Source organism: Athene cunicularia (genome assembly GCF_003259725.1).
Source record: "Athene cunicularia isolate RWA chromosome 21 unlocalized genomic scaffold, athCun1 chr21_part1, whole genome shotgun sequence".
Lineage (NCBI taxonomy): Eukaryota > Metazoa > Chordata > Aves > Strigiformes > Strigidae > Athene > Athene cunicularia.
The window spans coordinates 1,613,229-1,637,461 of record NW_020799127.1 but is presented as its reverse complement, the minus strand read 5'-3'; the positions used below and the strand labels follow the sequence as shown (position 1 = coordinate 1,637,461).

Genomic DNA, 24,233 nt, shown 5'->3' with positions numbered 1-24,233 from the left:
TCTTCAGGTTTGGCTCTTTTTTTTGTGGTTTTTTTTTTTTTTCGTTGCAGAGAGTGGCTCAGTGTTTGCCTTCGGGGAGAATAAAATGGGGCAGCTGGGGTTAGGGAACCAGACCGACGCCGTACCCAGCCCTACACAGGTATCACCGCGCCTTTCCCTGCTTCCCCTCGTGTTTTTTGGGTGAAAACCCAACAGATTTGGGGTTTTCTCATGGAAAAAAAAAAAAAATCCCTAGCAGATCCCAAACGTCTTGAGGATGCTAGAGCATCCGTCTTAGGGGTGCTGCTTTATTTGGTGCAAATAAATGCAAAGAGGAATTTGAAATAAAACCCCAGATTTGAGGATTTTGTGGTTTCCCCTGGGAAATTCAGCTTTTTTCCCTTTTTGCTTGGGGGGGGTTTTTTGTTTGGGTTTTTTTTTTTTTTAATGCCTTTTTCTGCTTCTCCTGCAGATCATGTACAACGGGCAGCCCATCACCAAGCTGGCCTGCGGGGCCGAATTCAGCATGATCATGGATTGCAAAGGAAACCTCTACTCCTTTGGGTGCCCCGAGTACGGGCAGCTGGGTACGGTGCTGTTTTGGGGCGATTTGCTAAAATTTTGAGCTATTACAGGATTGGGGGAGGGGAAAAGTTCCCTGCCTCAGTTTCCCCATCTGGGCAACCGAAACATCCCTTTACCTCCAGCAAAAAGAGCTGCAACTAAATAGGGTTTTGCAAGAGGAGAGGGGATTTATGGCTTGGAAATAATGGGGGGCGGGCAGGGACACCCCGTTTTCACCCCGGTGCTTGTCCACAGGGCATAATTCGGATGGGAAGTTCATCGCCCGGGCGCAGCGGATAGAGTACGACTGCGAGCTGGTGCCGCGCCGCGTGGCCATCTTCATCGAGAAGACCAAAGATGGGCAGATCCTGCCCGTCCCCAACGTGGTGGTGCGGGACGTGGCGTGCGGGGCCAACCACACGGTACGGGGGGGTGTTTGAGCCCCTGAACCCCTGCAGCGGGAGAGGTTTGCACCTTGCCTTACGGGGTAAAGACCTGCAGGAGGATTTGAGGGTAAAGATTTGCAGCCTGCGTGGAAGGTTAGACATCTACAGGGTGCCTGTAAGGGTAAAGGTCTTCAGGGTGCATTTAAATATCAAAATTTGCAGCTTGTGTTTAAGGATAAATATTTGCAGCCTGCATTTAGGGACAGAAGTTTTGCAGCGTGCATTTGTGGATCGAGATTTGCATTGTGCGTATAAAGATAAATACTTGCAGTGTGCATGTAAAGAGAAATACTTGCAGCGTGCATTTAAGAATAGAGGTTTGCAGGGTGCGTGTAAGGATAAAGATTTTCAGGGGCTTTTCAGGTATCAAAATGTTCAGTATGTATAAGGATAAATATTTGCAGCCTGCATTTATGGGTAAAGATTTGCAGCGTGCATTTAAAAATAGAGGTTTGCAGCATTCGTGTAAGGATCAAGATCTTCGGGGGCTTTTCAGGTATCAAAATTTGCAGTATGTGTATAAGGATAAATATTTGCAGCCTACGTTTATGGGTCAAGATTTGCAGCGTGCATCTAAGTTTAAAGATTTGCACTGTGCATATAAAGATAAATACTTGCAGCGTGCATTTAAGAATAGAGGTTTGCAGCGTGTGTGTAAGGATCAAGATCTTCAGGGGCTTTTCAGGTATCAAAATTTGCAGTATGTTATTAGGAATAAATATTTGCAGCCTTCATTTAGGGATAAAAGCTTTGCGGTGTGAATTTATGGGTAGAGATTTGCATTGTTGCTTATAAAGATAAATACTTGCAGCGTGCATTTAAGAATAGAAGTTTGCAGGGTGGGTGTATCAAGGATAAAGATCTTCAAGGGCTGTTTAAGTATCAAAATTTGCAAGCATGTGTAAAAATCTGCAGCCAGCATTTAAAGGTCAAGATTTGCAGCCTGCATTTAAGGATAAAGTTTTACAGCGTGCATTTAATACAGAGATTTGCACCGTGCGTATAAGGATAAATACTTGCAGCGTGTGTTCAAGAATAGAGGTTTGCAGCGTGCATATCAGGATAAATATTCGCAGTGTGTGTTTAAGGATAAGTACTTGTAGTGTGCATTTAAGGCTAAAGATTTGCAGTGTGGAATTAAGGATAAATATTTGCAGGGCGCATTTAGCATTTGCAATGCACTCGGCAGTGACCATTTATTGTGGCCGCTGCGGCTTTTCCTGCGCTGAGCTGGTCAGGTCTCAGCTGTTCATGGTTACGGGGGGACATTTCTTGGCCCCCAGCTCGTCCTGGACTCGCAGAAGCGCGTTTTCTCCTGGGGGTTTGGGGGTTACGGGCGGCTGGGCCACGCCGAGCAGAAGGACGAGATGGTGCCTCGGCTGGTCAAGCTCTTCGACTTCCCGGGGCGCGGGGCGGCGCAGATCTACGCCGGCTACACATGTTCCTTCGCCGTCAGCGAGACAGGTCAGGATTTTGGCTTTTTGAAGCAAATCCATCATTATTTGGGGTGTTTTGAGGAGGTTTGGGGGGTGCCGTAGCTTGACGGGTGATGTCGGGGTTTGCAGGCGGCTTGTTTTTTTGGGGTGCCACCAACACCTCCCGGGAGTCCACCATGTACCCCAAAGCTGTGCAGGACCTCTGCGGCTGGAAAATCCGCAGCCTGGCCTGTGGGTAAGTCCAAGCTCTGCCCTCCCTCCCCTCCAAACCCACCCCAATTTCCTGCTTTTTTGGGGTGCAGCCACCTGCAGGGTGGTTTGGGGGGGGGGTCATGGGGTCACTCTGCCTTGCACCTCGCTACAGGAAGAGCAGCATCATCGTGGCAGCGGATGAGAGCACCATCAGCTGGGGCCCCTCTCCCACCTTCGGGGAGCTGGTAAGGATTTACTGAGGACCCCCAACCCCTTGACACCCCAAATTCCCCCACCCCCACCCCACTGATCTTCCCCCCTCTCCATGGGATGCACTTGGCAGGGCTATGGGGACCACAAGCCCAAGTCCTCGACAGCCGCCCAGGAGGTGAAGACCCTGGATGGGATCTACACGGAGCAGGTGAGCGGGGGAGCACACTGGAGGAGGCTGAAGGGAGGGTGCGTGGATCCCCCCTTAAATAAACACAGCAGCCGATGCCGTATGCAACTTATTGCACCCATGGGATGCCAGAGGAAGGGCGTGTGGGCCCCCCCTTTAAATAAATACAGTGGCTGAGGCTGTGTACAGCTCATCACACCCGTGGGATGCTGGAGGGAGGGTGTGTGGACACCCCCCGCTTATATAAATCTGGCGACTGAGGCCGTACACAATTCATCGCACCCATGGGACGCTGGAGGGAGGGTGCATGGGGTTCCCCCCGCCCCTTACATAGATTGAGCAGCTGAGGCTGTACACAACTCGTCACACCCATGGGATGCGAAATGTGGTCCTGGATAAAAGTAAGTGGGGGGGGAAAAAGCATCGGGGATGAGGCGCGTGGCCCCGTGCCTCAGTTTCCCCCCCCTCCCAGGTGGCCATGGGCTATGCCCACTCGCTGGTGATCGCCCGCGACGAGACCGACGCCGAAAAAGAGAAACTCCGCAAGCTGCCCGAGTACAACCCCCGCACCATCTGAGGGGCTCCCCCCCCCGCCGGGACCCCCCCAAAACCCCGCTTTTCCAAGCCAGCCGTGGTTTTAACTACCTGTTCTCCCATTTCCAAAGCCTTGGGGGGGGGTTTATTTTGCCCCCTCTTCCCCTCCCCACGGCTTTTTGAGTTCCCAACCGTAGCAGGATCTTTTGGCACATCCAGGCTTGTTTTTTGGGGGTTGTTTTTTTAATTGTTTTAATTTTATTTGTATTTTTCTGCATCACTTTTTATTATTTCCCCTTTTTCTAGCCACAAATGCCCCCAGCTGTGGGCTCGGGGTAAATTTGGGGACCTGAAAAGCAGCTGCAAAAACACCTCTTTTCCCCCAATATTCCAATTTTTTTGGCATTTTTCCCAAATACCCCCCATTTTGGGTGCTGTAGTTTTGGGGGTTCCCCCCCTCCTCCAGCATCCCTTTTCCCAGCCGGATTCAGGATATGGATGTTATCCCACATCCCCCAAGGGCCAAACCCCTCCCCAGCATCATTTTGGGGCTCCCCTCCCCGCTATCCCAGCCCTCGCCCACCCCAGGGAGATCTCAGGTATGAAGAGGGGAGCCCGAAAGCATCACGTAAGCTTTTTCTTGGAATTATTCTTAATTTGTTTTTTAACTATTATTAATTATTTCCGCCTGGTATCAGCCCAAAGTCCCTCCTACAACGCTGTGCACTGTGCTGGAGAAACGAGGTGCCTTTTAGAGCAGAGCCCAGCTCTGCCTCCATGCAACCCAAGGGTGACTTTTTTTTTTTTAAATTTTTATCTTTGAATTTGTAGGGTTTATTCTGAATTTTTAATATTTTTTTGTAAGTCCTTTCCACTCCCCCCCCGAGGGGTCGCGCTGGGTGCTTGGGGGGTGGCGTTTGCCACATTCGCACCCATTTGGGGAGTTTTGCAGTAAAAAAAAAAAAAAAGGGTTTGGGTTTTTTTTTCATTTGAGTTGGGGTTGGGGGATATTTTGGGGTTTTTCGGGGGTGTGTTAGAAATATCCAGGACAGGGAGAGCAGCTGGGTGGAAAAGTCAAATATTCTGCTTTTTTAGCAATACTAGTTTTTTGGGGGTTGTGGTATGAGCAGATGCTGCAACCCCAATAAAACGGGGTGGAAAAAAAATCACCAAAAACCCACTTTTACCCCTCAAAAAAAGCATCATTTCGGTTCATCCTGCCCGCCAGCAAAGTATTTTTAGCCTGATGAAACTTCTCCCACCTTGGCTGCCACGTGCTGGCTGCGGGCAAGGGAAGGAGGAAGCTCGAGGAAGAAAATAATCCAAAACCACGAGGATCTCAAAACAACTTGTCCTTTAGCAAAGAGGGTCCTGGGTTAGTGCTGTAATTGTCTTCTTCATGGTTTTTTTTTTTTTATATTTCTTGGAGTAAATGTTAAAATAAACGACGTCATTGTGTAACCCCTTTTTGGTCCTCTTGCTTTATCCACCCCAAATTTTAATTTTTTTTTAAATTTTTAATTTATAGTTATTAATTTTTAATTTATTTTTTTCTCTTTTCCATTTATTTGACATTTTTAAACTTGATTTTTAAAATTTTTAAATTAAAAAAATTAAATTCATTTAACCAAAGAGCCATGTGCAGGGGATGCTTTTTCCTCCCCATGATGCACACCCAGCATACCCCAAAGCCAATCCACAGCCATGAGAGGGCACCATCCTGCTGCCGACAGCATCCTCCATCCCAAAACAACCCCCCCACCCCATTATTTCCCTTTAATATTTTTCAGGCAGGGTACAAATCCGGAGCAGTACATACATTTAGGTGTATTTCAATGCACTGTGGTTTTGTGCTTTTTTTGTGTGGCTGTGCATGATTTTGTGCACGCATGTGGATTTTTGTGCACGCACCTGCCCTTAGGGACACGCTGGCTTGCTTTTCCGCGGGCACGTGTGGTGGTTTTTGCAGGTGCATCACTGCAGCAAGACGGGAGGATTCTACAACCCCACTCACCCTTTCCCCCCCACCCCCTCACCTTTAACCATTTTAATTTGAGCCGCTGTGCTGGCAGAGCAATACCCACGTACCGTACCACGAAAGTGTCACCCAGAGATGATAAAAACACCTTCCCATCTAAAACAAACCTTCAAACCTTGCACCCAGCAAGAAGGGAGGCCAGGAAAAACCTGCAGCCCTTTTTTATTTCAAAATAAAGCCAACGGCCACCACCGCTGAAGGCACTTGGCAGGAATGGGGAGAGGGATTTGGGAAGGATGAACGTTTGGTGCTGAAGCTGCTTCAGGGCACCATGTGCCACCATTTGAAGGCGAAGGGCTTGCGCCGGACGTTGGTGCCACAGTGGACCTCCCCGGAGAGGATGTGGTAGGAGAAATAGTCGTCGATGAAGGTGCAGGTGAGGCCCAGGGGCTCCAGCAGCGCCCGCACCCGCTGCTCCAGGCAGCACTGCCCACCCACCAGTGGTCCGAAGGGCTTGGGGATGCCCAGGTGCCTGCCCAGCACCAGCATGTTCACCTGCAGTACGGGGGTGCTGGTGAGGGTGCAAATCCCACCGCAGATTCATGCCCCAGGGGGTCAGGGCTGAGGGAGGGTGCTGAGCGTTACCATGTCGGGGAAAAAGGCTTCGGCGCCGGAGGCCACGTCGCCGTGGAAGAGCTGGGGGATGTCGAGGATGTCCGGCTCGGCCAGCCCCAGCGCCCGCTTCAGGATGTCCCTGTTCCAGCTGATGCAGCTCTGGTGGGAGCAGGGGGAGAGGTGTCAGTGGGGGAATGGGGGGATGGAGGGACAGAGGGAGAAATGGGGGGAGGGATGGAGAGATGGGTGATTGGAGGGACAGAGGGACAGATGGGGGAATGGAAGGATGGACAGAAGGAGGGTGGGGATGGGTGGGGAGACAGGGACAAAGGGATGAGTGAGCAGATGGAGGGACAGAGGGATGGACAAAGGGACGGAGGGGTGGAGGGAGGGAGGGACAGAGGGTTGGGTGGATGGACATGGATGGACAGAGGGATGAGTGGACACAGGTGTGGACCAAGATGGGTGAATGGACACAAGGATGGACATAGAGATGGATAGAGAGCAGGATAGAGGGACACAGGGATGGACAGAGATTGGAATGGGTGAAGAGATGGAGGGACAGAGCAACAGAGGGATGAAGGGATGGACAGAGGGATGGGTGGACAGACAGAGGGACAAAGGGGCGGGTGGATGGATGGATGACTGGACAGAGGGTTGGAGAAATGGAAGGACAGGGAAGGCTGGAAAGGAGCCCCCTGCTCCCCTGCCTCACCTGGACATAATTATTGAATTTCCGGAGGCCTTCGTTAGCCAGAATCTCGTTTATCGTGGGCTTGGGCACCCCCTCCAGTCCTGCAGCACAGATAACCCGCAGGAAGTCTTCCCCCAGCACGTGTGGGACGAGACTGCCAGGTCTGAGCCAGGAGCTCCCCCATTTCAGGGGTCATGGGCAGTGAGCTCCATCCCAACCCAGGAAATCAAATCTGTGCAGCTTTTTAATTAATTCTGCTTAATTCTACCTCCCATCCTTTCTGCAGGCAGCACTTTCCAGCCATTAGCTGGGTTTCAGGGTGTTGTATATTTACCCGCCCTGTTGCACGTTGCAGGAAAAAGGGAAAATGAACCCATTGAGCCCCATTTTTCATCGCTCCCCCCCTACCCTCGAACATTACTGCCTCGCCAAACCCCTCCTCTTGCTTCTCCTTCAGGAGCTGGTAGCAGGCGCTGGGGCTGGCCAGGAGCAGCCGAAAACTCTGAGGAGGGAGAAAGGGATGATTTGGGGGGTGGGAGTGTAGAAGTTTCACCCCGCTTTTTTCCCTCCCTGGGACTCATTACCTTCCGATCAGGTGCAGGGACAAAGCTGAGAAACTCATCTACGTGGCCGACCTGGAGCCAGTCTGAAAATAGCTCCACCGGTGCCTGCACTTGTTGGGCGACCAGAAAATCCTTGACGGCTTTTGCCATCCTCCGGCCGCCGAATCTGAAGGGGCACAAAGGGGAGGGCTGCCATTTTAGGGTGACTATGGTGATGCTCTGCTTGCAACCAACCTCAAATGGTGCATAAAAATCCTTTTTTTGAGGTTTTTTTTTTCCATGCTCTTACCCCCTCCATCCTGCATCTCACCTGGGGAAGCTGCTGCCGATCAGGATGCGGCCCAAGGGGTACTCCTTGCCCCGCACTGTCACGGGGGGGCTCACCTCCAAATTCCCAAAGGAATCGAGGCTGGATGTACCCTCTGGTGCTTGCCGGGCCACATAACCAAAATCAGGGCCCTGGATGGGGAAAAAAAAGGTGATAATGGTTTAAAAAAAAAGGTAAAAATGGCTTTTAAAAAAGCCTTAAGCACCTAGAAGTCCGGCGTGTCCAAATCACCCTCTGTGCTGGCTCTTCCCAAAAAAAGCAAGGAAAATAATAGATGTATTCTAATCTTTTATGGGTTTCTAAAGCTTTACGCCTTGCTGGGGGAGGGAGGAGGAAGGGGTCGGGTACCAGGATGCTCTTGACAGGGAAATCCTTCAGCCCCCGGTCGCGGGGCGAGTCGAAGACAACGGGGAAGGTCTTGTGGGGGGCTTGCACGTAGCCAAATTCAACCTCATCCTGCAGAAGAGATGGAGAAGATGAGGGGGAGCCCCCCCAGGAGCTGCTGCAGCAAGGATGGGGCTGGGCATCATCCTGCACCCACCTGGATCCAGCGGTCCTGGCGGTTCTCCAGCAGTGGGCAGACGGTGAGCGGACACTTGGCTTTCTCGGCCACGGCGCCCACGGCTGCCACGAAATCCTCATTGTCATCCACGCTGGGGAGAAAAATGGGATATGGGAGCTGATCCAGCACCGGGCAGGATGAGGCCACCCACCCAGCACCCACCTGCAGACAAAGACCTCCAGCGGTGCTGCCGTGTTGGGGGTCATGATCCACGGAGCCACACGGAAAACCACCGTGTCAGTGAATATCGGAGTCTCCAGCAAACCCTGGGGGGGTACACACAGTTTTTGGGCTCTGCTCCCCCCAGTTATGACTCACCCCGACACCCCCCCCCCAGCCAGTACCTTCTCAGGGCTCTCCAGCAGCGTGATGTGGAAAGCCACCAGCCCTGAAAAGCCAACATCGGGGAAGGCGAGTCCCTCCACATAGAAGATGCTCTCCTCCTGATGCCGGCTGGGTTTGACAGTGTAGGCCAGCTTTGAGCCCCCCAGTACGTGCTTGTACTCCTCCAGCGCGATGCTGTCTGCAGGTACAAGCACCATGCAATCCCCTTAAACAGCCGATCCCTTTTCCGCAGCATTTCAGCCCTATTTTTTTACTAAAACCTTGCAAAAAAGGCAAGAGCATGCACAGGAGAAAAATCACCCAGCCCATCAGATAAAACCCCACCGTAGGATGTAGGTGGGATGCTGCAGAAGTGGTACCCACTCTGCTGCAAGCATTTGGCTTGAACTGCAATAATTTGGGGTGTCTTTCCCCCCCTGCCCAAACCCCAGCATCGGGCACTCACTGCCGCCGTAGAAAACACCAACTTTATCAGCATCGCCAAAGTCCACATGGAGCACGAGGCGGTGGCCGGTGAAGATGGTGCGGGGACCTCGGGTCCGCAGCACCATCTGTGACATGTCCTTCAGGTCTGGGGTGGAAAAGGGGTGTAAGAAAGGAAAAACTGGGGGGAAAAAAAATAGGAAAACGGGGGTTTCTTGTATGGGATGTGCTGGTACCGGCGTAGGAGCGGATGGCGGTGTCACGGTTATCTGGTGTCTCGGCTTTGGGATCGTCACGGTCACAGTTCACCAGCAGGATGGCCCCGTGGCCATCGGGACCCCATGTCCATGTCGTCTAGTTGGGGGGGACACACCGAAGCAGGGCTGGGAGTGTCAGCCATCACCCCACCCCCATTCCACAGTAGTCCCAGGGGCTCCCACCCTTTCTACCTTATCCAGCAGCGTCCTGCTCACCGCCCCGCTGCGGGTAGTGTCAGCATCCAGCGAGACCTCTGCGGGGAGAGGGATGCTGGAGGAGGGGGGGGCATCCCCACGGGTGCCACAGTTTGGGGGTTCCCCCCGTGCCACTTACCCACACAGGTGAGGTACAGCATGGCTCTGCCCACGGGCACCCCGCCAGCCTCCCTGAAATACGAAATCCTGACCTGCAACAAGGAGCGGGTGCTTGTCACCGCGCAAAGAAGGGCCGGATCCCGCCGGCAGGCCAGCACCCACCTTTTCATCGCCCACGTCCTTGCTGAGAGCATCCATGGCCAGCAGCACCTCGGCGCCGGGGGCCAGGGGCCATCGGCCCACACTGGAGGGCAACTTGACGCTCTGCGTCTCATGCACCACATAGAGCTTCACACCCGGCGTCCCCTGAACGTGGAAGGCGATGGCATCTTTGGGTGCAGATCTGGGGAGGGGGAAAAGTGCGGTGAGAGCCCCGGGTGGGGGGTATTGCTGGAATAATATAGTGTATGGCCTATAGGGGATGAAAATCCTGCCGTGTGTGAGGAATTTTGCAATATCCAAGGAATTACTTGAGCCTGTCCAGAGAAGGGCAACGGAGCTGGGGCAGGGTCTGGAGCACAGGTCTGCTGGGGAGCGGCTGAGGGAACTGGGGGGGTTCAGTCTGGAGAAGAGGAGGCTGAGGGGAGACCTCCTGGCCCTCTGCAACTCCCTGCCAGGAGGGGGCAGAGAGGGGGGATGAGTCTCTGGAGCCAAGGAGCCAGCGCCAGGCCCCGAGGGAATGGCCTCAAGCTGCCCAGGGCAGGGTCAGGCTGGCTCTGAGGAAGGATTTCTGTGCAGAAGGGGCTGTTGGGCGTTGGAATGGGCTGCCCAGAGCAGGGGGGGAGTCCCCGGGATCCCTGGAGGGGTTGAAGAGTCGGGCTGAGCCAGCGCTGAGGGATCTGGGGGAGTTGGGAACTGTTAATGTTGGGTTGATGGTTGGACTGGATGATCTTCAAGGTCTTTTCCAACCTAAACAATTCTGTGAATCCTGCAACATGCAGTTGCAGCAAGTCCTGCAAAACGCGAGGAATTCTGCAAAAGGTGATTGTAACGCATCTCGCCACGTGCAGCTGCAATAAAACCTCCAATACACAACAAATCCCGCAAAGCACAGCTGCAACAAGTCCTGCAAAATGCACAGAATCCTGCATCGTGTGTCAAATCCTTCGATATACAACAAATCCTACACAATGCGATTACAACAAATCCCGCAAAAGGCAATTGCAACAAATCCCGCAAAAGGTGGTTACAAGAAATCCCACCAGAGGCAACAAATCCTGCAAAAGGCAACGGCAACCAATCCCACAATATTAATTGCGACAAACCCTGCGATATGCAAAAAATCTGCAAAAATTGCGGATATGCAGAAACAATACGCAAAAAAAAAGGTCAAATGATGCAAACTGCAGCAAGTCCTGCAATATGAAATAGCAATAAATCCCGCAGTATTAATGGCAATAAACCCTGCAACATGGCCCAAATCTTGCAATGTTCGCTTGCAGCAAAGCCTGCAAATTGCAACAAACCCCACAAAATCCGATCATGACAAATCCTGCAATATCCCATCACAGCAAAACCTTGGAGCTCTTTGAGGGTTTGGGGTTATTTTTGATGTGGGGCCTCCCAAATATTCACATTTCACCCCACAGCAGCGCCAGCCCTGACCAGCTGCAACCCCTTAAGAGCGAAGCAAAGCTGCAACACTTGGGCAGGCTGCAGCTTGCGTCACTCCGCCCCGGTGCAAGAGGCCACAGGCGATGGGCCAAGGAGCACAAATCCTGACCTGCAAGGAGGGAAATACGGATCCACACGGATCCATCTCCAGGGTGGAGGGGAAAAACCCACCCCGGGGCTCATGGGAGAGGATGGGGTGCTATTGGCAGTGAATTTCGATGCATTAAGGAAAATAAAACCCTGGGTTGCTACTTGAGCTGGGCTTTAAGGAAACAAAAAGCAAAACCTGCTGCTAAAAAGCACTTGAACTTGGGCTGGGGCCAACCAGGCAGATAAAACACCCGGTGCCCGGAGGTGACGCCCCGGTGGTTTCACTCTCCGCATTCCCCCGAAACTGGGAAATATTTCCATTTTGCAGGAAGATGCAGCAGCCCCTGGCAGGGATGTGAAACTCAGCCTGGAGCATCGCTTAAAGCTGCTGGAGGGGGCTTTTTGCACCCCAAAAACTACAAAATCCCCCTTTAAGGTGCCACCACATCATGATTTGGTGCATCCCCTTTCTCCCGGGACTCGGCCTCCCCTAAGAAATCCTCCCCAAGCAGAAGCATCACCCCCACCCCACCCAGAGCTATTTTTATCAGCTTGATTAACGGGATAAAAGTGAGAAAACAAACAAAACCCCCCAGATTTTATTTTTTCCCCCCAGCGTCATGGCCGCTTACCCGCAGACATCCAGGGAGAGCTCGGTGCCCAGCACGCAGACAGTGCTGGTGGGACGCTGGGTGGAGAGCTGGACACGGCGCTGGTGGGCCATGCCGGCAGGCCCCTGCGGCACCCTTGGGTGCTGATGGGTGGCACGAGGGGATTTATAAAGCCTGACTGCTGGGAGGGGATTAACCAGAGCCCAGCTTAATCCCACCTCCAGGCTCCCAGCCTCTGGACTGGGTGTGTGAAGTGCCCGGCCGTGCTTCACAGCAATGGAGCATGAATCAGTGCGGGGGGGAAAAGCACCACAAGACACCCACGAGGGTTTTTATTTTCTCTTTAAGAAGCTCAGGGGTGGGTTTTCTTTTCCCCTCAGCACAAAGAGACACTGATGTGACCAGTCACCCTTAAACCCACGCCGTAAAATATTCAGTGTGACACCCGAGCCGAGCTGGGGATGTGCCAGCGCCAGGCTCAGAGGGGTTTTATTTCTCCTTCTACAGGGTTTTATTTGCCTAGCTGGAAAAAATTGGCTTAAATACTTATTTAAGCTGCATGCTTGTCCCATCCCCTGGGTTCTGCATGGGCCGGGGGGTCGGTGTGTCACCTGCGGTGGGGACAGCAGACCCTGTCGCGGTTTTAATCGTCTTTGTTTTAATTAAATCCTTGTCTCGGCGTGGGAGAGCCCTTTACCGATGCAGCTGTTCCCCCACCAACTCCCTGCGGGGTCATGTGCCGCTGGAATTTAATATTGCTCCTCGGGGCTGGGGAAACTCAGCAGAGCCGTAACTGCAGGGAAAATGGGGTTAGAAATCATCTTTTGGGGCAAAAGAGAGGTGCCAAGCAGGATGCATTGACCCTGTTTGGGACAGACCAGCACTGCTTGCAAACACGGCCTCACAGCAGTTTGTACTGGAGGAGGAGCTACACTTTTACACCTCAAAAAGTGTCGGTAGAAAAACAAATTGCCACCAAAAAAGTGAGTTTAGCCCTATAGCGGCTCTCAGGGTTGCAAAGGGTTAAGTGATGCCTGGGGCAGGGGACTGGTTTCGGTTCCTGGTGCTGGGTCTGCTGGGTGAGGGCAGTGAGGGCAGGAGAGATGGGCAGGGGTGCCAGCTTGGCACGGGGAAACGCCACGCTTTGTTTGCGATGAAAAGAGGGAGAGAAGGAGCAGCGGGGCCGCTGCAAAGGGAAAAGGAAATTGTTTTCTCTGGGGAAGGTGTAATATGATTTGCACAAGGAAGGGGCTGTGCCTGGGCGAAGAGCCCATCTCCCAGCTGGGAGGTGAGTTTTTGGTTGATAAAGGGAATTTGAGAGGGGATTATTATCTACAAACCCAGGATAAGGGACTGTAAAGACTCTTCAGCAGGGGGATGGGGTCTCAAACCCTCACAGCAGCCTCCTCGCCACCGACTCACATGCACCACATTCCCGAAGACACCCCATGTTGTCCCCATCCCACACGTTGTCCCCCCGCTCCCATAATAAACCCACGTGCTTAAAAAAAAAATTTCAAATGGTATTTTCAACCCAACAGCTGAAAGGAAAGATGGAAGATGCAGAAGAGCTGCGCCCTGGTGTTAATGCAGCTTTAATGGTGAAACCCTTTATTTTGATGCATCTTCTGATGCACCCAGTGCGCCTTCATTCTCTGATTGCAGGAGCCGAGCCCATCCCCGGGTGCTTCAGGGCACCATGTGCCACCATTTGAAGGCGAAGGGCTTGCGCCGGACGTTGGTGCCGCAATGGACGTCACCGGAGAGGACGTGGTAGGAGAAATAGTCGTCGATGAAGGTGCAGGTGAGGCCCAGGGGCTCCAGCAGCGCCCGCACCCGCTGCTCCAGGCAGCACTGCCCACCCACCAGTGGTCCGAAGGGCTTGGGGATGCCCAGGTGCCTGCCCAGCACCAGCATGTTCACCTGCAGCCGGACCAAAAAAAATCAGTTTTTTCCACCCATAAGGTGTGTTTGCATCAGGGGTGGATGAAAAAAGAAGGGTGGGAGGGGAGGAGGTGTCAGGGGTCTCACCATGTCTGGGAAGAAGGCATCCGCCCGGGAGCCCCTCAGGATGAAGAGCTGGGGGATGTCGATGATGTCCTGCTCGCTCAGGCCCAGCTCCTGCTTCAGGAGGTCGCGGTTCCAGTCGATGCAGCGCTGCGGGGAGGGGCCACCTGGAATTGCCACCCCTGGCCATCCCAGCCTCCCACATCCCACACATGGACTCCCGTGAGCCCTGTCACATCCTGTCCAGATCCTCACCTGCTCCACTGCATCCCACCCCATCCCTCTGAGCAACCTCCTGGAGCTGTCCCCAACCCAAACAAAACTCTTTTTCCATTGGTTTTGACACCTCTGCAGTCCCCTGGGGCATCTCCCAGTGGGACGATGGGCTTGGGGTGACCCAGCACCCAAGAGTGTCCAGCTGCTTCATGGCTGCTCTTCTCCCCCTCCTGCTTTCATCCAAATCCATGACTGCAAAGACCCACCTGCACATGCTTGTTGTCGTTCTTCAGCAACTCATCTTCCAGGATCTCATCGATGCTTCTCCTCTCGGTGCCCCTCAGCCCTGCATAGGGGTGGGAGCAGAGGGGTAAGGGCACCAGTAAGGGGTGGGGGTGGCCCCTGCCACACGTGGGGCTGCCCTCGCCCACTGCCTTACCGATGAGCTGCGTGGCTTCACCGTGGCCCTGCCTCTGCTTCTCCTTGAAGAGCTTGTAGCAGGCGTTGGGGCTGGCCAAGAGGAGTCGGAAACCCTGCAAAAAAAATCCCGGAGAGGGGGGTCACACTTTGCTGTTGGTGGGATGTTTTATCCTCCTGTCCTGCTGAGAGACACCACGCTGATCCCAAAGCCAGCCCCAGGCATGGCAGGGTGCCTGGGATGCCACCTTCACAGGGCTCAGGAGGCCACCCAGGGACTTGCCATTTTCCAGGAAGCCACTCCAAAAGAAAGTGCGTTACCCAGAACCCACAGAGCGGGTAAGAAATTGCAAAAAAACCCTTTTTTTATTTTTTGGCATTTGCAGAAGACATCCCATGCAGGAGCAGGAACAGCTCCAGGGACTGGTACCTTCCTATCGTAAGCGGGGACGAAGGTGAGGAATTCATCCACGTGGCCCACGTTCAGCCACTCCGAGTAAATCTCCACCGGTGCCTGCACTTTCTGAGCATAAAGAAAATCCCTGACCGCCTTGGACATCCGCCGGCCGGAGGCCCTGAGGAGCAGAGGCAGGAGGAGAAAATGGGTGCCCATCGCACCCCTCCCCAAGATTTACCCCCATCCTTCCCCCAAACATCATGTCAAGGGGGGAAGATGCATCTGCACACCCCATTTTTATGGGAAATGCTGGGAAGAGTCTGGAAATAGTCCACATAATCTATATCTATATTATATTAATATACACAAATATTGTATATTAATATATCTACGTTACATAGTTATACACAGTACATTAATATATGAAAAAGTATTATATTACTATACCTATATTATATATTAATATATTTATATTATAGATATATTTATATATATCTAGGCCAAAGATGTCTATAGGCAATTGTGCATTGCATCCCCCATTCTGCTTGGGCACCTTTGGATTTAATTTCCCCCGTCCTCATGAATCTTAAAACACTCCTTACACAGAGCTTTGCGCGGGGGTGAAGTTTTCTTAGACAGACAGCAGCAGGCTGGGAAAACATTAATTAAACTTCTAGTAATAAGGGATAATTATGGTCCCAGTGAGGCTGGGAAAATGCCATTTACTTGCCGCCACAACAGAAGCAAGTCCCCCGGCCTGCAGCGGGGCTGGGGTCGGGGCATCCCGTTTGTTATCCTGGATCAAACCCTATCTGGATTCGTCCCCGTTGTTATTTCTCTGGAGAAAAAACCTCCTTTGTGGAGGATTTTGCAGGGTGTTGTTGTTCCCACAGGGCTGCCTAGCACTGCCTGCCCAGAGCAAAACAATTTCCAGTTATTCAGGATTTTACCCTTTCCTGGATTCCCTGGCTTCTCCTTTACTGGGGAGAAAAAAGTAGCCTGGATGCTTACGGTGTTGTAGGATTGGAGCAAAAGCACCAGCAGTTTGGGAGGGAGTACAAATCAGAGCAGTGGCAGGATTTCATAAGGGATGAAGGAATAGCAGATTGACTTGCACATCAAATCTGGGATTTGATGGGAACCAGCCCCAAATTTCCACCCCAAAGGGTGCAAACCCTCCTCAGTGCATCCTTGCATCCCAGAGGGAGGGTTTCAGCCCTCCCCCCCCCCGCATCTCACCAAGGCAGGGGGCTGCCAATCAGGATCCGGCCCAGGGGATACTCCTTCCCCCGCACCGTCACCGGCGGGCTGACGTCCAGGTTGCCGAAGGAGTCAAGGCTAGAGACGACATTCCCTGGGGGCTCACGGGTCACGTAGCCGAAATCGGGGCCCTGGGGAAGAGGGGAGCAGTGACAGGGACCCCCTGGGCAAGGGGATTTTGGGGGAAGAAAGCAGGGTTTGCAATGCAATGACGCACCAGGATCTTTTTAAAAGCAAAATCCTTCAAGCCTCTGTTCCTGGGCGAGTCAAAGACTACGGGGAAGATCTTGTGCGGTGCTTCAACATAGCCAAACTCCAGCTCATCCTGTTGTGGGAAGAAGAAGAAGAGGAGGAAAAGGAAAAAGAGGAGGAAGAGGAGAAAGGAGGAAGAGGAGGAAGGCTTCCTGGCAGGGTGATAGCCACGTCGGTGAGGCGTGTGGTGAAGGTGGAGCAGGAAATGGGGCAAACCTGACAAAGCCCAACTGTTGCCCTTAACCCCAAGGGAGGCAGCTGTCTTGCTCTCCTTGGGGGGGTGACACCCCACCTGGCACCGTAACACCTGGCACGGGTCACCCCTGGGGAAGACACACGTGGCAACAATGGGCAAGGAAGTGGGACAGGAACGGCAGGGCTTGGGCATGCTGCGGGGAGCACACGGCACCTCCAGCCAGGTGCACCATATCCTCCTGGCAGTGCCCCACAGGGTCCCACTTGAAATAGGGTCCTTCTTGTAATGCCCCATGGGGTCCCTCTTGCAGTGGGGACACCCTTGCAAAGGCCCACAGGGTCCTTTTCACAATGAGGTCCTTCTCACAATGCCCCACGGCGTCCCTCTTGCAATGCTCTGTTAGGTCCCTCTTGTAACAGGGCCCCTCTTGCGCTGTCCCATGGGCTCTCTCTTGCACTGACCCGTTGGGTCCCTGGGGAACATCTCTCTCTGTGCTGGTTGCCACTACCAGCAACATTTCCCCGTGCTTTAGTTCACGGTTGCCTGGTTCACCTCTTAGCACCTCAGCGAGTCCCTCCCAGGGGTTTCAGCAATGGGGGTGACACACTACATGCCCCAGGAGCCTCTAAGGGACCAGGAGAGATGCTTATTACAAGCATCGATGGATGACCTGGATCCAGCGGTCACTGCGTGTTTCCACCTCTGAGCAGATGGTCAGCTTGCAGTTGGCTTTCTTCAGTAGGACCTGGAGCCCTTCCAGAAAGACTTCGTTGGAGTCTGAGCCCCGCTGGATGCTGGAGGGAGAGGAAGGAGTGATCAGTAGAAGCCCCCCCAACTGTGCAGCCCATTCCTCATTCCTATATGTGCTGGGTAATAGTCGTGCTTGAGGTTAGACCCTGGAGACGGTCTTCCAACCTTTCTCCTTGGGGTTGCAATGTCTGCAGCAGTGCCAGTGCCCAATCTGAGCATGTATAAATCCTGGCTCACGCTACAGCTGCTACATAGCAAGGAATGGCCAAAAGCTCCTCCTTGGAGAGTCCTCCAAGGCAGGAGAGCAATGAATTGACCTCCCTCCTACCTGCAGACAAAAACCTCCATAGGCTGCTGAGTGTTGGGCGTCATTATCCAGGGTGCCACACGGAAAACCACCGTATCCGTGAATATTGGGGTGCCCGGTGAATTCTGCAAGGGGTAAAAATGCCAGGGAGTGGCGGTTAAAACTGCCAAAGTTGGGGGATTGTGCAGGGATGGGGCAAACCCCACGTACCTGATGGGGGACCTCCAGCAAGCTGGCACTGAAGGAAACCAAGCCGGAGAAGCCCACGTCAGGGAAAGCCAACCCTTCAACATAGAAGGTGTTTTCTCCACTGCCGACATGGTCCAGCACATAGGAGAGCTTGTCAGGCCCCAGCACGGGTTTGTAGTGGGGGTGTGAGTCACTCCCTGGAGAAACACCGAAATACCCAACCCAAGACGGGGTGACCAACCTGTCCACCGAGCTGGAAGGAGGCACCAGCGAGGAGGTGGCTGATGCCAGCGTGGTTTGCAGAGGAGCGGGTGTGCCTCCTCTTCTCTGGGGAACACACTTGATCTTCCTCCTACAAAGAGGACTCTATACCCTCAGGTCCAACCCTTTCAAGGTGCGTGGCTCGCATTAAGCATCTAATGATATACTTGAGTTCCCTGACCTGATTTTCGGCAGGGAGCTGCTGGGGATCCAGCCGCTGGGGTGTTCAAAGGCAAAATGTGCTGCCCGACAAGATGGGCTGCTTTGGTGGCTGGGTCATCACCTGCGCCAAAAAGGTGCCGGGAGCCATGTGGGGGTTATCCTCCCCGTGGGAATGTCAACATTTCAGCAAGTCCGCTGAGAAAAGCCTGCCTTTATGCTTTTTCCCTTGATTTTTACCATATAACCCCATTTTCTACAACAGCAGAGGAGCTCCGGGGATAAATGAACATTTCCAGCAACTGGAGGTGTCCACGGTGAATAAAAAAATTAGGCTTCGCCCACCTCGGGATCATGCATGGAAAGAAGGAAGAAATACTCACAGATGGCATGGAAAACCCTCACTTTATCTGCGTCTGACTCGGGGACATGCAGGACCACCTGGTACTCGGCAAAGATAGCGCTGGGCCCTTGAGTCCGCAGCAGCATAACAGACATGTCCTGAAGGTCTGTGGTGGGGAAAAGATGGAGATGGGGAGATGCAGAGACAGGGGATGGAGGTGTTGCAAGTGGGAAACATCCCAGTGAGGTCTTCTGGGTCTCCTTGTTCTGTAGATGGCACCTTACCTGCAGTGGTCCGTATGTCCACCTGACCGCTGTCTGTCCCCCCCTTGCCGGGGCTGTCCCGGTCACAGTTGACCAGTAGCACAGCACCTTGCCCATCCGGACCCCATGTCCACTTAGCCTAGAGGAGAAACACCCAAAGGGGATGTGAGTAAGATTTCCCCCATCCCATCCCCCTCCTGGACCAGGGAAAATCCCACTGCCACGGCCACACTTGGAGGACAACCTACTGCGTGCAGTCAAGGCTGGTGGGGTGACAGCAGTGATGCTTTCAAGCCACTAAATTTCCTAACCTCAGCTTCTAGCAGGGCCAGCAACGACTTTTTCAAACAGATCTTATCTTCTAACAAGCCAGAAAGTATCTGCCAGGCCTCATCTGGACAACACTATGCCATTTCTAGAAAAGCATCTCATCTCCATGTACAATTTGCACTGCCGATCGGGGCGCAGCTAATTATCTGAGCTTAAGTGCTTGGGCATATGCAGATTTATTGCCAAAGGGGTAAATCTCTTGCTGTTTGCAAAACTTGCAGCTGACTCATTTAGTGGCATGTTTCAAGTCCAAAAATGAAAAAGAAAGGAGTATTTTGTCCTATATGAGCCTTGGGGCTGGACTGGAGAGGCAGGAGATTTTGGCACTGAATAAGAAAATAAAGTCTTTTCCACCCCAATTAGTAGGTTGAGAATTTGCTGTGTTATTTTCTCTAATTCAGATACCAGAGACACCACCCATGTCCTCCCTCCTGGAGTTTTTCGGGGAATAGACTGCAAGTGGCTGCACCCTGCGTTGACCCTCCATACGTTGCAAAGCTTCTCATTACCTTGTCCTTCCCTTTGCTCTTCACTCTGCCATTACGGCTCAAGTCCACGTCCAGAGATACCTCTGAAACACCAAGAGAGAAAAGGATACCACCTGGCAGGGGAACGAGCTCTTGGTTGCATTTTGGGCTTCTCCTCATCATGAGTCACCCACCATCAACCCCAACTTCACACCCAAAAGCTGCTCCAGACTCAACATCTCCATCAAAATGGTGATAGAAAAGCCAATCAATGGCTTTTTTATGGCCTTCTTCCTTCATTCTCCAACTATCTTCTCATGTCTTGGTTCCCCCAGCAGGGACGTACCCACTTCATGGCGTATTTTGTATTTTCACCAATTTCATATTGACTGTAGCATTTTTCATGAAGCTGAAACATGGTGGAGGCATGAAAGTGTTTTCACCATGGTCAAGTGGACACCTAAATAATTACTAGACTTGATGCAAGATTTGAGAAGGACTTTCCCTTACAGAGCTTTTCTTGGCCAAAATCTCTTCCTCTGCTGCAATAAAGCGGAGCTTGACCAGCAACTTTGATGCAGAGAGGAGGATGTAGCAAAGCTGGAAATGAAGCTCTAAATCTAAGCAAGTGAAGAGCATTTGTAAGTCAAAAGCCCTGCGGACAGCAGTGGCCCTAGTTGGCTCCAGTAGGGCCCATCAGTCATGGGACGTGGGAAACCATCAACCTCTTCAGGTGCAATTTTGGGAAGCATATGCATTACTTAAGGACACAAGTCTGACTGTCATGTGAACACTTTAGAAAATCTCAAATTTAGGGTAATTAATCCATCCAAGTGGAAGGCTCTGCATCCAGACTGGTTGTCTAGACTCCCTTTGTAGTCAGCAGAAGAAAATAGCCATTTCAAGGGTATGATTCATCTCATCCTAAACTTCTAAAATAGGTCAGACAACTACACTTTGGTGCCTATTCCTCTCCACTAGCTGCAACAGAGGTCAAGGAGGGGGACACCATCCAAAGTTGGGTGAGATGGTCTCCTTTGTATCCTCTTCCACCAACGCAATGGTCTTGGCAAGCGGAAGAGGATGCTCAGTGTGTGTGTGTTGGGTGGGGACGCAGGCCAGCCTGTGTCTTTTTTGCACCATATAAGGCAACATAATAACATTTTAATTATTTCCCTCTTGCTTGTCAGCATCAGTCAACACCCAAACGTTCATTGCACATTGCAGATGGACAGCCCGCGCCCCCCACTTAACTCCCGTCCCATGAACTCAACTAGTTCTTGGCATCACAAAAGATTGGCCAGGTTTGACTGAGCGTTGCTGTAATACCTACCTACGCACGTGAGATACAACCAAGCCACCGAAAGCTCATTGCCTTCTCGTCCGTAGTATGAAATCTTAACCTGTGAAGATATCAGCAGATCATGACCCAAGTCCCTTGTCCTGTCATGCTGAGTAGGTCTTTCCACTCATTGGGTTGACCAACCAACGCAATACAACAAGCCTCTGGAGAGTTCATCCAAGCCATTCTCCATTAATCATAGTTCTGCCGAACCATTTCTCCCTGCTTCCGCACAAAAACAGGCATGAAAAAAAGCTATGGTTGCAGTATTTTTGCTGCCTGGCGTGGAGTTTATGACACCAGCTTTTGCAACCACCACTATCTCTTATTTAGGGTACAAAATGTGATGTCCTTCTCCTTCTTAGTTTCATTTTTTTATAGATTATAATTACACAATCCTTTCTGAGTCTTCTCCATGGAAATGAACCTCATGTCAGCACTATCTAGAAATGCTTGAGCTTGCCCATAATCCTTCCTTCTTTCCTGGAAAATTTGACTTATTTCTCTGGGTTTGGTGCATGAAAAGCACTAACCTTATTGTCATTGACAGTCCTGCTGGTGACATCAATGGTCACTAAAACCTCTATATCAGGATCCAGGGGCCATCTGGAGTTAATCATGGGTTTTGTCATGGGGCTGTGGATGATGTGGACTGTAACCGCAGAGGTGGCATGGACATCAAATGACGTGGCACCTTTGGGAGTAGATCTGAAACAGAGAGCAGCATTGGGTTACAGACCAAGTTGTCCCTCCTGTTCTCCTCTGTGGAGCCAAATACTTGAACCTGGAATTAAAATCCAGCCTTAACTGGATGGAAAGGACTCAGAAACCAACTTCAGGTGATGAAACGCGTCGTCTGAATTTTATATGTATTATCTCTGTGGCAGTGTTGAGCAAGCAGAGGTCCTGCTGGAGCTTCAGCACGTACATCTGTGGTTAAGCCTAGACTGTGAATTGCTGAAGTTTGGGCATCAAACCTCCCTCCATAACAGTAAGAAAACCCCCAAAATTTCAGCATCCTGAGGAAACCCCAACAAAGAGCCAGGACAATTTTTGATATCAACCATCCCAGGAGATGGCTATCATGGGACCATACCTTGACCCAAGAGATGCCCTAACTGGACCAGAGCCTGAATGCGAGCATGGAGAACCTGCACCCCACCTGCATGACATCCCTTGCCTTTGAAGTGCTGCCTACCTGCTCATTACAGCCCCAGCACCTCCATCCCAGGAGCACAAGTGCTCCGACCTGTCTGCCATCAGAGGCTGCCTCCCCAGCCACATGTGAAAAGGGACAGGACAGTAAATTGTAACAGTGAGGAAAAAAAAAAAACAAAACACAAACACAGAAGAAATTCATTCACAGTGTTGGTTTTGGCATGGCATCCCTGGTGCCTACAGCAGCTTGTAAGGAGATTAAAGCATCACCCCACTTGTCACCCCTCGTATTTAACATCATGCAGTGTCGTAAATCCACCTGCAAGCTGTTGCATGCCATTGCATGCTGTAACTTCTCAAATTTGGGTCTATTTGACCTGATTTTATAGCCCTCGCATGTAAGCATCACCACCAGTTTCCCATCATGCTCCATTTTCTGTCACAAAACAGCCCAAACCACAATCAAAGCTTGTCATCACCAACTTCCCCCCCAGCCACTGCTTTCCAGGAATAAAATGATCACATTTTTTTTAGCTGGAAGAGCATTCACCATCTGCTTTTTTGGACCAAAGCTCAAATTTGCTACTGAGGAGCCAAATCAGCCCATTCTGGGTCTCAGGCTCCATGTTTAAATGGGAGTTTGCTTTGAGTCCAAATCCAGGAAAAAAAAATGCAAATAATAGGTTTTATATATTCCCATCTCGCTGACAGAAAAATAATACTTCTTAGGGCAGGTAAAACTCAATCTGAAGCTCTTTGGGGGGACAACAGCACATCCTGGCCCAGCTCCAACACACAACCCCAATAATTGCCCTGGATGCGATGCCGACTGGCTTGTCCTGTAGTCTCTATCATTATAAATGCAATTTATTAAATAATGACAATGTAACAGCAGGGTAAATACAGCCTCGTATCTGGCCAATAAAGCAACCCTCATATTTAATGCTGGAAAAATCTCTTTTTGTGAAATCACCCGTGCAAACCTGCTGGTGGATATTTTCTGCCTGAGCCACACATTTTATTCTTTCCCCCATTTTAGCTCTGGCCAAGTTGCTTGTCTTGAATTGCTCTTGCCTAATGTTTTCACAGCCAGAAATAGATCTCACTTAGCCAGGGTGTGCATGGGTTTTGCCTGCAAATCGTCATGGCTCGGCTACGCTTTGACACCTTGCTTCTGCCGGAGCCAACATCCCTCCTCTGGGTGCAACTCCCTGTGGCACGTCATCCCCTAAACCAGACCCAGCAGGACATGTCCCCTGTGCACTGAACCAGCTTGACAAATCCTTGAATGAATTCATGATATGGGCTCAAAATGAGCTCTGATTTTTCCCTCTAGTAGTCATTTCTCCTATAAGCAAAGAGCAAAACCACCACTGGGCTCCCCCAAAACCCTTCAGCCCTATGCAAAACAATGAGGATACCCCAATTCCAAGCCTTACCGGCGCGTATCGAGGAAGACCTCGGTACCCAACACGCAGACGCCGTAGTTGGCATGGCTGGTGGACATCTGCACAACGTGACGTTTGGGCATGATGTGCCGGGGACTGCGGACGCGTGTGAAGGAAGCTGCTGTCTGGCTTTGTAGGTAAACCAGCACGACTGGATTAAAAGGCAGGGGAATTTAACTCCTCCTTCCCTCGATGACGGGGTTTAGCCAGGGGACCCTGCCGTCTCCACCTCCACCACCCAGCAAGCTGCCGCCCCACGCGGGGAGATGGAGGTGATAAGGCAGCCCCTGGGGGGGACAGGCAGCTCTGGGGAAGGGACACAACGCAAAGGGGCAGGACAGGGTGGGTGACACCCAGCCCTGCCCTAGGATGCTCAGCAGCGAGCTCTTTCGGGGTTTATTCTCACCTTTTTCTTCCCTTATAGCTCCATATAAGGACTCCAAAGCTTAATGCATTAAACATTTCAACTCCTCCTGTTGCTCAGCGTGGTTGTTTAGGGTTATTACAATACTTGGTAGCATTAAA

General features: G+C 51.8%; 3 protein-coding genes across 3 annotated transcripts in view; 1 reads left to right on the top strand and 2 right to left on the bottom strand.

The window, feature by feature from the left end:
* RCC2 (regulator of chromosome condensation 2) overlaps positions 1–5,012 on the top strand; it is a gene marked incomplete at its 5' end in the record, with an annotated part of 7,933 nt that extends 2,921 nt beyond the window's left edge. Inside the window, 8 exons of the mRNA XM_026862922.1 lie at positions 45–139; positions 452–566; positions 799–965; positions 2,273–2,453; positions 2,555–2,660; positions 2,790–2,862; positions 2,961–3,038; positions 3,490–5,012. Of these exons, the coding sequence (XP_026718723.1) occupies positions 45–139; positions 452–566; positions 799–965; positions 2,273–2,453; positions 2,555–2,660; positions 2,790–2,862; positions 2,961–3,038; positions 3,490–3,594 (920 nt within the window). The remainder of the gene's footprint in view (positions 1–44; positions 140–451; positions 567–798; positions 966–2,272; positions 2,454–2,554; positions 2,661–2,789; positions 2,863–2,960; positions 3,039–3,489) is intronic.
* Positions 5,013–5,573: 561 nt separating this feature from the next.
* LOC113487778 (protein-arginine deiminase type-1-like) lies at positions 5,574–23,942 on the bottom strand. The gene is made up of 18 exons (XM_026862567.1): positions 23,700–23,942; positions 21,636–21,810; positions 21,094–21,163; positions 19,803–19,864; positions 18,985–19,102; positions 18,741–18,866; positions 17,959–18,134; positions 17,770–17,873; positions 17,362–17,485; positions 16,461–16,568; positions 16,223–16,374; positions 15,017–15,161; positions 14,609–14,702; positions 14,436–14,515; positions 13,978–14,103; positions 13,635–13,869; positions 9,790–9,793; positions 5,574–5,845 (listed from the first exon to the last, which is right to left on the bottom strand). Exons 1-16 carry the CDS (start codon positions 23,789–23,791, stop codon positions 13,636–13,638), a joined length of 1,986 nt encoding a protein of 661 aa, XP_026718368.1. The 5' UTR covers positions 23,792–23,942; the 3' UTR covers positions 5,574–5,845; positions 9,790–9,793; position 13,635.
* Positions 5,736–12,314, bottom strand: LOC113487777 (protein-arginine deiminase type-1-like). Its single transcript, XM_026862566.1, has 16 exons — positions 11,968–12,314; positions 9,794–9,974; positions 9,651–9,723; positions 9,509–9,570; positions 9,296–9,413; positions 9,082–9,207; positions 8,636–8,814; positions 8,454–8,557; positions 8,271–8,382; positions 8,078–8,185; positions 7,712–7,860; positions 7,423–7,567; positions 7,247–7,340; positions 6,860–6,939; positions 6,175–6,303; positions 5,736–6,084 (listed from the first exon to the last, which is right to left on the bottom strand). The coding sequence occupies exons 1-16, from the start codon at positions 12,057–12,059 to the stop codon at positions 5,851–5,853; spliced, it is 1,986 nt and encodes a 661-aa protein (XP_026718367.1). The 5' UTR covers positions 12,060–12,314; the 3' UTR covers positions 5,736–5,850.
* Positions 23,943–24,233: the final 291 nt, after the last annotated feature.